We start from the raw sequence: 13,898 nt of genomic DNA on the forward strand, positions 1-13,898 counted from the left end.
TCTTTACTGGGAAGAAATAGTTTACTCAAATGTAAAACATGTTGAACTGCGCGCTTAGCGAATGGCCTTACTTGCCCTATTATTCTTTTCATTAGTTACATGTGCAATCATCTGTGATTGCAGACTAATGTGCATGGATGGAGGAGGACAGCTGGCACTCCCGATCCACCACAGACTAGACCCACATATCTGTCTTGCGCTCCTTCCATATCCAGTAAACTTCACTGTGCATGCCCAAACACATCAATTGTAAGGACATGTTCACATTACAGGCATGCACAACCCTGCACAATCCATAGGATGATCATATGCATGATAACACATATGCATTCCATATAACTCATGCGTAAGAGTGTATGCTATGACATGCATACACCCCAAGACGTGTGATGTTCAGTGTTATGTATATGTTGTGCTATGAAGAAAGCTCGACCAGGCACAGTGAAACTCTGCAAGTATACAACACTGAGATGGTCAGTAACCTACACAGCTGCACTGACGTGCCTTCTTACATAATCATGCTTTTCAAAGCCTGCGAAATGAACGAGCAGGTGGAGGAGGAAACATGCGCAGTGGCAGCCTCGTCAGCAGCATCAGGACCAAAACGATTCCCAGGAGCTCCTGCGATGCGAGAAGATGGTGCACGTAAACACGGCGAGGGAGCTGACTGTGGCTTTTTCTCGGACTGCAGTCGCCGCTTGCATCTATGAAACCGACATTTGAATCCATTTTCGTGCGGGGGGGCGGAAAAAAAGGACAAAAGGAGGTCCTGTTTTCAGGCAGCAGCAGACGCGCGCAAACGGAGCAGCAGAGATGCGGCGACAACAACAACACTAGATGAAATTGCTTTCGCCGCATGACGACGCTTTAAACCCTCCGCTGCGCTGCGACAGACAACACAGGCAGGACCCCTCGCATGTTACCCCCCCCCCCCCCCCCCTCCCCCTTTCCTCCGTATGTCCGGCTTTCTTGTGTAATGGTCGCTGGTTTCTAGTGGGATGCACATCAGTGTTTGGCCGTACTCGCTCTCCGTCGTAATGGCAGCTCTGTACCAGGGCACGGACATTTCCTCTCCGGATAAATTTCTGGCCTTGAAAGACGTGAGAGAGGTGAAAGAGGAAACGACGCTGGACGAGAAGCTCTTCTTGCTGGCATGCGAGAAAGGTTTGTTGATATTTCTTGTTTCCTCCAAATTAAACCCAATCCCACAGGGATCGTGTTTGATACTCACAATGCTGCAAAAGCTCATGCTATTGTTGGAATCAGAGGACTGCTGTGTTTACAACTAATTATAATACTGATTAGTTCGTATTTTAATGAAGTATCATGTGTGATAAGTAAAATGCACCATGACTAACAACTTGACAGATGTCCAGCAGGGCCACATTGCAGCAAGCAGCAAACTGTACAGTCACAGCACTTTATTTCCTCTCTCCTCAGTGAATACCTCTCACAGCTGCCTACATGTTGGCCACTGTGGAAATGTGCCCACAGGGGTTACGATATAATTAGCTGAATGTCTGCTCTTCTGAAAGTTTTTTTTCCCCCCCCCCGGTCTGCTGTCTTTTCACAGCTCCCACAGGAGGAAAGTTATACGCACACGAACGGCACACACAGCAAAGAGGCATGGGCATTCTCATCACGTCATAGGGGAGGAGAATGTTTCATTGATAGTAGGCAGTGGTTGTTTTAGGTGAACTGGCCAGCAACTGTGTAACCATATAAAGCCTCTATAAACATGTCTGAGCAAGCGAAAGTGTCCTTTGAGGGAGATGTTATTGTTATACACGAGTAAGGTTAAGAGGACAGCTGGAGCTCAGCCTGCACGAGTGTTTTGCCTCATGACTGAAGCCCTGTCTGTTTGGCTCAAACCGCAGATCATAGTGCTGCTTTCATAGATTTGAATCTGCAATCATTCCCGAAAGTGGATTCCCGTCAAGCTGCTTTGTCTTTGACGCGCTTCTCAGGCGACTACTACATGGTGAAGAAACTGCTCGAGGAGAACCGCCACGGCGAGCTCAACCTCAACTGCGTGGACGTGCTGGGCCGGGACGTCATCACCATCACCATCGAGAATGAGAATCTAGACATCCTGCAGCTTCTTCTGGAGCATGGCTGCCAGGTAGCGACACACACACTCAGAAGCAAACAAGGCTTGTACAAGACATCACCCTTTATTTTAACGTTGTGGTTGTTATCTAAGTTGTTCTGGCACATAACCTGCTACCTGATGGCTTTGAGAATGTGTGTGTGTCTGTTTAGGCCACAGACGCCTTGTTGGTGGCTATAGACTCTGAGGTGGTGGGAGCTGTGGACATCCTACTCAACCACAGGCCAAGGAGATCCTCCAAGCCCTCCATTGCAGTAGGTCTCGCTGTTAGAAATCCTCTCGCGAAAACAACACTTCAGATGCAAAGAACAGGCGGATGAAATGCGTCGAATTTGTGTAATGTAACAAATTTTCGTCCACATATTTCTACCTTTTTTTTTCAGAAACTGATGCAGCGTATTCAGAACCCAGAGTATTCCACCACCATGGACGTGGCTCCAGTCATCCTGGCGGCCCACAGGAATAACTATGAGATCCTGACGATGCTGCTGAAGCAGGACATCTCGCTTCCCCGGCCCCACGCTGTCGGCTGCGAGTGCACGCTCTGCAACGCTAAAAACAAAAAGGACAGCTTGCGACACTCCAGGTACGAGCACACGGCGACCTCAGAGGCCGAGTGCGTAAAAATGTCGCGAGCTTCGGTGTTTGCTTTTTAAAACAGAAAACTAGTGTTGCACTGAACCGTCACTGGGAATGGTCAGCATCACTTTGATCTTCCAGGTGATGTGCATTTACGTAACTGTTGTTGGCCTTCCTCTGGTATGTAGGGGCTCAAGAGCAGCACTGAATCAAGCTCAGGTTCTCGTCAAACATCTCGGCACCTTGTTTTAATGATAGCATCAACTTCAAAGTCTCATCTTAAACATCTGGAAAGAAATGATTTACTCGACTATGCATTGCTTTATTTTTTTCTGCTGTGTCGTGAATACTTACCGTGCTTTCTTTGTCACAGAGCGGACACGCTCTTTTAGCTGTATAGAGACAGAGCATTTGGGTCAACAGTACTGGTCATATAGGTAGTTTTACAGCAGAAGATAATATATCTACAAACTGGAATTTAAAGGACAGTTGCTTTACTCAGAGAATTAGTGGTTGTTGGTTTTCTGATACCATCTTGCGGATGAGATTTTCAGATGAGATTATTCTCTGCAGGGCAGTGGAGCTGCCCACACAGTAAGCTAAAATGAATCAGTCTGCAGTTTAGCTGGCAAACAACACCGAGGTCAAAGCAGGCACGAATGAATCAGCTCGATGGCTGTATGTTTGTTTCCAGGTTTCTTCTTTCCCCATCTGCACATCTCTGAATTTTCCGGTTCCTCACTTCACATCTTCGCTTTCTTGATTGCCAGCACTTTCATTTCCTCATCCGACTTATGATATATTGATTGTATAATTATAATATCTTTGGATCAGGTTCCGCCTGGACATCTACCGCTGCCTGGCCAGCCCCTCTCTGATCATGCTGACTGAGGAAGATCCCATACTTAGGGCCTTTGAGCTGAGTGCAGACCTCAAGGAGCTCAGTCTGGTTGAGGTGGAGTTCAGGTATAATGCCATCATGTCCTTGCATGTTTATCTCATTTCTTTTCACATAAAGATCAGAAACATGTTGCACACGCACCTACACGTGTACATGCACGCACACAGTGATGCTGTTCACCCCTTTCCTTTACAGAATGTAAAAGATAAGAATTATAATCTTTCATGTGGTCCGGTTGTATCTTCATTTCCTTGTTTCTAGGAATGATTATGACGATCTGGCAAAGCAGTGTAAGATGTTCGCCAAGGACCTGCTGGCTCAGGCTCGAAACTCTCGAGAGCTAGAAGTGATTCTCAACCACACGTCCAATGAGGATCAAGTCGACAAGAGGGGTTTGCTCGAGGAGCGAATGAACCTCAGTCGACTCAAGCTCGCCATCAAGTACAACCAAAAAGAGGTCAGAAGGGCAAAGTCCGCAACATTCATGTTTTCTTGGCTTTGTCGCGTAGCGTGCCGATCCGTAATATAAGTGGGTTGAGGATGTGGGTGAATATGTTACTTGATAATTGAATTCCAAAACTGTCCACAGATCAGTGGAGAGAAAATAATAACACGAGTCATCATGAATGACTTCTTATGGGCTGTACTATATGTATGTGGGGCGTAACATCTGTTTCAGCACACCATGTGTTTGTCTTTAGGAAATATGAGTTTGGCAAGATAAAGTACATCCTCCAGGCAACAAACTGGAGTTGGAAGTTTGAACACCAGTCATGATTTACAGCTGGGATGGCTCAGTGTGAAAAGCGTGACCCATATATCACAGCACAGCTAGCATTGCATAATGCTGGGTTACAAAAAAACACTGACAAAATTTGCCTTAAGGTTGCACATCAGCAAAGTACTACTTAAATTCTTATTTATGGATTTTATATAGATTTTTATTGGAGTGAGAACAGTGAAACAATCTGAGCTGACTCACTTGAAAATGTGCTGAGAGGCAGATCTCCCCCCATGTCATGATGTGTTTTGTGCTAAGCTAAGCTAACCGGCTGCATCTTAAAAGTGTCATCCTCGAGACATGAGCACCGATATTCTCTCCTCACCTTACTCTCGGCACGAAAGTGAAACAGAACTTTAATTAATCAGCCTGTAATTCCTATCAGTTTCACGCCTTCATGTCGATCTCTTTCCTCGATGCCTCTTTCACAGTTTGTGGCTCAGTCCAACTGTCAACAGTTTCTCAACACCGTCTGGTTTGGGGAGACGGCCAGTTATCGACGCAAGCACACCTGCCTGAAGATGGCCACGGTGCTGAGCGTGGCGATGCTTTGGCCACTGCTCTCCGTCTGCTACCTTCTGGTGCCACGCTCCCGCGTGGGCCAGATCATCCACACGCCCTTCGTCAAGTTCATCATCCACAGCGCCTCCTACTTCACTTTCCTGCTGCTGCTCAACCTGTACTCTCTGGTCTACAATGACGGCAAGAAAAACACCATGGGCCCTGCGCTGGAGATGATAGATTACCTGCTCATCTTATGGATAATAGGTCAGCTTTTCTTTGGGCTTTCAATCAATGAAAATCATATTAATATACTGTGTGTATAGAGGGGTATCATGTATGTTGCAATTATACTATTGACTATATGTCAGTACTTAAAAGGCAGATTGCTATAATTGAATAAGCGTTCATCTCTAACATTTCTATGGACACAATAGAACTAAGAATAGAGTAAGAATGAAATCCTACAAGTCCAGAATTGAATAGAATATCGTTGTATCGTGGAGTGAAAATGAGAGATTCCTGTAATGGTCTGGCTAAGTCCAGTATCCTGTAACCGTAATCCTATCAGGAAGAACATGACAAACAGCCGTTTCTATACTCAACGACAGAAAGCCGGCCCTGACTGGATTAAATCTGTCAATTCGGCCTCTAAGTGAGCTGCATAGAAGAAGAAAAAAGCTTCTTCTATCTCCCTTGTGGCCCATCTGAGTGCTGGTATCACTGGACTCTGCACACATACATACAAACATGTATTCGCACGAAGACAAACACATGTACACAAGCCATATCTGTTGAGGTGGGGCAGGATAGTGACAGTTCGAGATTGACTCTGTCTCTCTCTCTCTCTGGGGAAGGACCTCTCTATAGTACCTTTCTCCTCTGCCAAGAAGCCATTAGCATGATCATTCAGTCGCTTTAATGGCCCTGCCTTCTCAGCGGAGATATTTGTCTTATGGTTGCAGCATCCTCCCCTTCTCTGCCAGACACAAAGCATCGCAACCACACCTCATTGGTCTAGGTTCCACCTTCACGGCGAGGTTGATAAATTATGCCAATAACTGCACCTGACAGGTTATAAAAGGACGTAGAAGCAATTTACTTCTATTATATAATGTTATGAAGATGGCTGTGGGGTAATGTGCAATTTATTCTGTATTTTGCAGGAGTGAGACCAGCAGTTAGACAGCTTAATGAGTTTCCCCATGGGCCGAGATGCCCACAGGGCAGAGATTCCTGAAGTACAGCAAACGATTAACATCAAAGTTCAATTTTAATAACTCTAGCAGTTGTCTTTCCTCATTGCAAAACATCTGTACTGCAAAGATGGGATGCTGAGGTGCAGATTTCATGCTCCAGTGTCTCTGCAGCGTCAACAAAACACGTGAGCTGAGTGAAATAACAAGAATGAGATTCATAATGCTTTACAAATCAAATGCGAGCGTTATTAGAATGTGAAAGGGAGCCATTAATGTTGCTACGTGTCTACAGGCAGCGCTGACGAGCCACAAAGCAGCTTTCCATTTCTTTTGCTTTCCATTGTTCTCTCTTTCTCCCACGCTATCCCCTCCCCTTTAATCTTTCTACTGCCCTCTCCATCCTGCTGTTCCCCTGAGCCAGATGTCTCACATTAATGGGGAAATCAGATGCAGAGACTCCGAGTGTGTCTGTGGGCTGGGCTTCTTATGTGTGTTTCTATATGTCTCAATGCATCTCTCTACTCAAATTCAACCATTTCATAGTCAAAAAAAACAACAACCTGCCAGCATACGTTCAGATCCAATGTAATGTAATAATGTATTAATCAAGGCATAGAGAATATCTACTGCACACTACTGTATGCCTTGACTGGCAGCTGGAGTTGAGTTTCCATAAGTTCTTTATCCATGCTGTACATTTAGACTTGATGAAATTTCATTTGGATGCAGAAAGATAGAGACATCCATCTTTATTAAATTCCACACACCTCCTTATATCTCACAGACGACCCATTTTCAGCACATTAATCTGTGATTAATGTGTCTCATACAATCCTGTTTCCCCCGGCCTCCCACTGTGAGATGACTTATGGTTGAAGCATTTTTAAAATGTTGGCGATGGCACCAAAATGCCTTCATTTTTCCATTAGTGTGTGTTTATAGTATGTATATGTGTGGTGATGGGTAATTCCTGCGCTCCTGTAGGGATGGTGTGGTCGGATGTGAAGCGTCTGTGGTACCAGGGACTGGAAGACTTTCTGGAAGAGTCTCGGAACCAGCTGAGCTTCGTCATGAATTCCCTTTACCTCGCCACCTTTGCCCTCAAGATAGTCGCTCATAGCAAGGTACACACACATCACACACTCTTTGGGGATGGGGGGACTGTGAGTTATGTACTTGACGACAGGCGAGCCGATCCCCCTCGTGTCCAGGTCTCTGGTCTTTATGCTAAGCTAAGATAACTGGCTGCTGACTGTAGCCTTACATTTACCAGACAGATACAAGAAGTCCTCATCCTCTCATTTAACTGTTTGCGGGAAAGTGAATAGTTGTGTATTTCCCAAAGTGTTGAACTACCACCATACTTGCAAAACATTTTTACACCAGAATTATTCCTTCTGAAGAAAGTTTGATGTGTAGAATTACTCTGAATCAGTCAACATTCTCTATTCTCTCTTGAATTGTTTTCCATTCTAGATATTAAAATGTTTAGTTCCACATTTCCACGATTGTATCACCACTTTATAGAAACAGTTAGTTGTAATGCCACTGAAGCTGCTGTTTAAACAAGGAGCGGTCATCAGGCCGAGCTGAATCAGGTGTGTCCAGCCAATCAGCAGCGAGCAAGCACACCTGATTTAACTAAGTAGGTTATTATTACATTAGACTGTGTGTGCTGTCAAATGCATGTGTTTGTGTATTTGTTTACTTGTTCTTCAGTTCAAGAATGTGGAGGACACCGAGAGGAAGAACTGGGACGCCTTCCATCCCATCTTGGTGGCCGAGGGCCTGTTTGCCTTCGCCAACGTTTTAAGTTACCTGCGACTCTTCTTCATGTACACCACCAGCTCCATACTGGGGCCGCTACAGGTAAGAAAGCAGTGGTGACGCACACAAAAAAAAAAAGTAGTCGCGAGCTCAGCAGCTTGACCTTTTCATAGCGATTAAAGATTCACAGTGGAGCCGGACATGCAACAAGAAAGAGCCCTGCTTTTTGAGATCATGAATCCAGCCGTGACTTTGTAAAAACCCTTTGGATGTGAACAAAATGACAACATTTATAATGTAAAAATGATGCCGCTGCTTCCCTTTTCTATCATTCTCGCTAACCCAACCACACATCACCCACTCGCTTCCAGTGAAGTGTGAAGAGTCGAGGACAAGCCCACACTAAACACCACACCAGCTGGGCTCAGCAGTATCACAACCATCATCATGAGCATTAGGAATAAGCACAGTGAACTGAGGCAGTAGATAAATGTGTCCTGCTGTAATATTGTGCTCCTAACTAACTGAGCACAACATTATCAAGCTTTACAGCATTAGTTGCTGTATGCATCATCGTGCTGCTATCATCATTTCCATCATCTGCATGAATCAGAGCCTTCAGTTTGCACAACATGGATTTCTCAAGCTAACGGCACTGTATGCTGCGTGTCTGAAGCCATTCACCCACAACACATGTTCATTGTTTCCTAGATTGATTCACAGTCTGACACATAGAGTTAAGTTTCATCCACTAGCATCTTAACTGCTACTTTGGTAATTAAAGGGGAAGAGTGCAGTTGTTACACAGTGTACAGTCAGTGGCAGTTGAAAACGTTTAAACTAATTTTCTAAACTTTTCACTGCTAAGTGGATTCATCAGCCTGATGACATTGCTTTTTGGGGACATTTTGGGGGATTTCACATTTTCGACAACAAACCGCTCGATTACAATCAATTTAAGTGCCGTACATTAAAGGCAGATGGCTGTCAAAAAGGGATCCAAGGAAAAGCGTTGAGTAAACTTTCTAAATCCCGTATTTGATCAGCTTGATTCACTCTCAATCTGAGCTGGCAGTCATTCACAATTTGCCGACGTGATCTTCTCTTCACTTGCCCCCCCCCCCCTCCCCACCCCTCACCTCTCCCCCAAAACATTATGGACATATTTTGCAATACAGCTGTAATGGCAAACCATTGCAACACAATTTACCACAGGCCTCATCTATAAATCGTGAGAAGAGCGATTTATAATTTTTTCTTGATAATTTTTTATGAAATTCCATCTTGTCAGGCTTGAAGTAAGTTTTACATAACAATGATGGCTTCTCAAGAGGTTAGAATAGATGCTGCAGTAGCATCAGTTGTATCAGATTCAACTGGAGAGTATTTCCTCATTGAAAGAAAGGCGCCGGAGGGTTGTTTTTTTGAAAGGAAAAGATGTTTGCTCTTCTCTGCATGAGTTTGATTGACATATATAGTTCATCCAATCACCTTTTTTTTCTTTTGTTTAGACCAGCCAAAGATCTGGTTTAAATATTCTCTTTTCAACAACCTCAGTGCCAAAGGTGTCCCTTTTTTTCTTTTATTGCATCGTGATTTTGTGTACCGTCCAGCCAGCTGGCAGGAAGATTGTAAAGCCAGCCAACATCTGACTTTTAATGGCAGAATTTCATTTTCCCCCTGTGCGGCTTTATTACATAAAGCAGTTTTCAGGTATTCCGAGATTTCAGTTTATTTGTATGGATGCCTTCCTGTCATTAAGTCAATGGCTGTTTGTGCTTGACTTATAAAACAGTGAGGGTTCAAATACAATCTCCTCCATCTTTCTGCTCCCACTTCCCTCTTCTCTCCTCACTCACTCACTCACTCACTCACTCTCTCACTCTGTGACATCACTGTCTGGCTGGCTTGGCAGGATGGAAAAAAAAGTATTAGCTTTGGAAATAGATGTTGCAATGTGTTCATGGCCGCACTCACGTGGCAGACACACCTTCCCACTAATGCACACGCGCCCACACATTTCCTCACTTGTGCGCTGTTTGAGTGCACGCAATCATTTGCAGTCAGACGAGCTTCAACTCACGCACGCACAGACAGTGAGGCAGTGATGTGGGTTGCAGTAATGGATGATTTTGTCCTTCCTGAAGAGGCTAGCTCATATTTCTGCCGGCTGGTGCCCCCTACTGAGGCTGGAAAGAGTGACTGAAAGTGTCTGTCATCTACTATCAACAGTGTGCCTACAATGAGCTCACTCATGGCCCAGACTTAACCTCACCAGGCGTGTTAATCTCCCATAACTGATACCGGCACGCCAGGAGACTTGTGTTAATGTGTTGAAGAGAAAAGACACAAGTTGTGCCCCATTTGCATCCTAAATACAAGTATTTATGGTTGTGTGTTCACACGGCTAAAAGTGTAAAAAAAAACAACTTGTTGCCCCACAATGCATTGAACAAAGACTCGCAGCTGGAAAATATTGTTTTTAAACGTGGAAGGTAAAATCTTGAAAATAAGACCTTTGGACAAACACTTTTTGAATTGGAAGTCAAGTTAATTTATTCATAGAACAATTATACAACAACAAATGTTACCCAAAGTGCTTAACCGAGTAATTTAAAATGCATTTAAATTATATATATAAACAACAAAGGTGGAAGTTCAGTGTTCTTTTACCGCCATTGTTGCAAACCTTATTTTTTTCCTGTAACCGTAACATCCTAAGTACACAATTTTTATATATAAACGTCAAACTGTACTGTATGCTTTGGTGGAAAATGAATATTTGAGTTACCTTAAATGCACTAGACCGCCACCCAGTCAAGGTTAAGCGCTCCTGACCCGCTGCGTTCTTGCTCTGTTTGTACGGTAACTGAGTTAGACTTCTTCTCAGGCTGGGCCAGCAGGGAACACCCTCAGCTCCTGTTTCAGATGTGTACAAAGTGGCACAGGAATACACTGGGGGGATTTAGACACGACAAGAGAATGAATCCCCCAAATAGCCCTTCTCCTCAAACAAGCTGCCTGGGTTTCAGTGCAAACACTCCCGTCGCCCTTCACCTTGAGGTGCGGTGGTCATCCCTCACATTAGACACTCTATGTGCGTGTGTGTGTTTTGCAAGGGCGAGCATGTTCTAACCTGGTTTGAGCGTCGCTACTAAACGTAAGCCACGCAGGTCTTTAAATAGTTTGTTTCCAGTGGTCCGAGCAGACTTTCTCTGTCTTTGAGCCCTCTTTTTGGCTTCTTCCACGATGCTCCGTCTTCCCGCAGGTTGGGTGAGAGCTCTTCAGCTGCCAGAATATGTTTCTTTTTCCACCTCCACAGGGGCTCACTGCAAAACAGGAACATGGGGGGGAGTAGCTAACGAGAATAAATGTTTAAGTGTACCAGAACATCAGAATCAAGTAGAGATATACAGCTGCCTTGCCAAAATGTTAAAGACAGTAGACGTTCTGACTTGTCATAGCAGGAAAGGCACAGTTATATAACATAATAACGCTGGCTTCCATTGAAGCACAGCCTACTGAGACACTTAAATTGAACATTTTCATAATGAATGTTATTTGTTTTAACTCTGCTTTCCCTGCATCAAATCAAAAAGCCTGCTGGGAAAAAAAGCTCTGTTACCTTGTTTCTGGAGTATTTCTAAACACACAAGAAGCTATACTTGAGCTATACTTGATAAGAGTAACAGGAAGATCTAGTTCATCAAACCTAATTGCATCAATCTAGCAGAGCACATAACTCAGACACCCAAATGCATGACTCAAAGGTGATTGCTGGCAGAAAACGGACAACAAAAAAACAGGTTATGTCTTAACTCCATCAGGTCAAGCGACACAGGATGAACAAGACAAATACTCATGTTTCCTCAGATCTCCATGGGTCAGATGCTGCAGGAGTTTGGGAAGTTTTTGGGCCTCTTCCTGTTGGTGTTATTCTCCTTCACCATTGGACTCACCCAACTTTACGGAAAGGACCAGCAAGACCCAGACAAGAATCCAACAAAGGACTGCGAGGGCATATTCTGCCAGCAACAGAGCAACGATGCATTCCACACGTATGAGCCAACCTCCGTCTGACATTTAATACTACGATGACAGCGATGATGAATGTGCAGAACGCTTGAGAGATGTCGGAGGCTATGGGGCTGTATAGATACAGCTGACGAAATTTGATGTAGATTTTTTCGGGTTATCTTGAGAAGTGCATCTGACAGACATGTTTCCTGAATGCCATCTACCAACTTCTTCTGTTTCACAGGTTCATGGGGACCTGCTACGCCCTATTCTGGTACATCTTCTCCCTGGCACACGTTGCGCTCTTCGTCACCCGCATCAGCTACACAGAGGAGCTGCGCTCTTTTGTGGGCGCCATGATCATAGGCACCTACAACATTGTGGTTGTCATTGTGCTGACCAAGCTGCTGGTGGCCATGCTTCATAAAAGCTTCAGACAAATTGCTGTGAGTGTAAACAACGTTTGGTACATAATTGCTTAGTTACTTACTGCTGTCAGGGGTGATTTAAGTTGAACTTGGAACCAAAAGTTGCAACTGTTTTCATTTCCTGTTCAGATTAGTTTTTTTCTCAAAATCACCCTGAAATGCTGCGCAGATGTTTAATAGTTTTTACTTTTGGAACGACGATGATGCTGCTGCTGCACATTTGCTTTTTCCTTTTGAACAACTGATTTTGATTATGCTAAGTAAAACCTTATTGTCCAGAAAAAACTTTGCCCTCAAGGATTTCCACAGAGAAAGAGCTTTGTTGCATTTTCAAGATTCCTCTCTGAATAGAGAACAGCGTGTGGACGGATGTTCCTACATTTCTGTGTGGACGAATGTTCCTACATTTCTGTGTAGATGAATGTTCTTACATTTCTGTGTGGATGAATGTTCTTACATTTCTGTGTTCTCAAAGTTCTCCTTGGGTTTTGGGCTTCTGTAGAATCACGAGGACAAGGAGTGGAAGTTTGCTCGGGCCAAACTGTGGCTGAGCTACTTCGATGACAAGTGTACCATGCCTCCACCATTCAATATCCTCCCGTCTCCAAAGACGGTCTGCTACCTGGTGACCAGCATGAGCAAGTGGATCTGTTCGCACAGCTCAAAGGGCAAGGTGAAGAGACAGAATAGCCTCAGGGTGAGAACAACTCTTTCATACAAGTCAGAAATTCAGAACTCTTAACTTGTAGTGGGAAGATGGCTGCTCGTGCATTTTTCTTTGATTTAGATTATTTTCTGTCAAGTCAAATTCAATCACTTCATGTAATCTTGAGCACATGTTCTTTTGTGCTTTTGCGCAATATCTTGTCATCGTTACAAATCCCTTCATTGTCATTTTTCTATCCAGGAGTGGAAGAACCTGAAGCAGAAGAGGGACGAGAACTATCAAAAGATCATGTGTTGTCTGGTTCACCGCTACTTGACCTCCACGCGGCAGAAGATGCAGAGCACGGACCAGGCCACGGTGGAGAACCTGAACGACCTGCGCCAGGATCTCTCAAAGTTTCGCAACGAAATGAGGGACCTGCTGGGCTTCCGGACCTCCAAATATGCCATGTTCTACCCAAGGAGTTAAAAAAAAAACAGACTAGATATCACTTCCCCTTTTCCCTCTTGACAAAACCTCTGCTCCTCATTTTTCTGGGATGCTGTGTGATCCGAGCATGTGCAAAAAAAAACTCTGCTCTTTTGAGTCACCGAGGCAGCTTTTAAACCTGGACCTTGACTAGAAATATATATATATATATATATATATATATATATATATATATATATATATATATATATATATATATATATATATTTCTCAACCAAAGCCTCCTGACTCAGGCCCCATATGTATTAATCAGCTATTCAACCTTTTTGTAAATAAAGGAAGCCATTGTTTTCCACAGAAAAACTATGAAACAATTTATGGAAACTTTAATTTAATGGCATAAAGAACTGATTTTGCTGAATACCAGTGTTGCTTTTTGTTACCTTTTTTGATTTATCTCCTTGAAAACTGATTTTTGGCCACTCAGTTGAGAAAATCCACTGTGGTCCACGTGAGAGT

General features: G+C 43.9%; 1 protein-coding gene across 1 annotated transcript; it reads left to right on the forward strand.

The window, feature by feature from the left end:
• Positions 1–937: 937 nt before the first annotated feature.
• Positions 938–13,637, forward strand: trpc1 (transient receptor potential cation channel, subfamily C, member 1). The gene is made up of 13 exons (XM_068581434.1): positions 938–1,164; positions 1,968–2,122; positions 2,263–2,364; positions 2,494–2,696; positions 3,524–3,655; positions 3,852–4,047; positions 4,803–5,139; positions 7,056–7,195; positions 7,791–7,940; positions 11,712–11,896; positions 12,100–12,301; positions 12,786–12,980; positions 13,191–13,637. The coding sequence occupies exons 1-13, from the start codon at positions 999–1,001 to the stop codon at positions 13,416–13,418; spliced, it is 2,391 nt and encodes a 796-aa protein (XP_068437535.1). The 5' UTR covers positions 938–998; the 3' UTR covers positions 13,419–13,637.
• Positions 13,638–13,898: the final 261 nt, after the last annotated feature.

This window comes from Clinocottus analis, unplaced genomic scaffold (genome assembly GCF_023055335.1).
Source record: "Clinocottus analis isolate CAN_PGR_092001 unplaced genomic scaffold, fCliAna1.0.p SCAF_18, whole genome shotgun sequence".
Classification (NCBI taxonomy): Eukaryota; Metazoa; Chordata; class Actinopteri; order Perciformes; family Cottidae; genus Clinocottus; species Clinocottus analis.

Excerpts from the sequence above, each read along its gene's own strand:
- trpc1 (XM_068581434.1), top strand. The coding sequence starts at position 999 with ATGCACATCAGTGTTTGGCCGTACTCGCTCTCCGTCGTAATGGCAGCT. Across the intron at positions 1,165-1,967 it reads CTTGCTGGCATGCGAGAAAG|GCGACTACTACATGGTGAAG; the intron begins GTTTGTTGATAT and ends CGCGCTTCTCAG. Across the intron at positions 11,897-12,099 it reads AGCAACGATGCATTCCACAC|GTTCATGGGGACCTGCTACG; the intron begins GTATGAGCCAAC and ends TCTGTTTCACAG.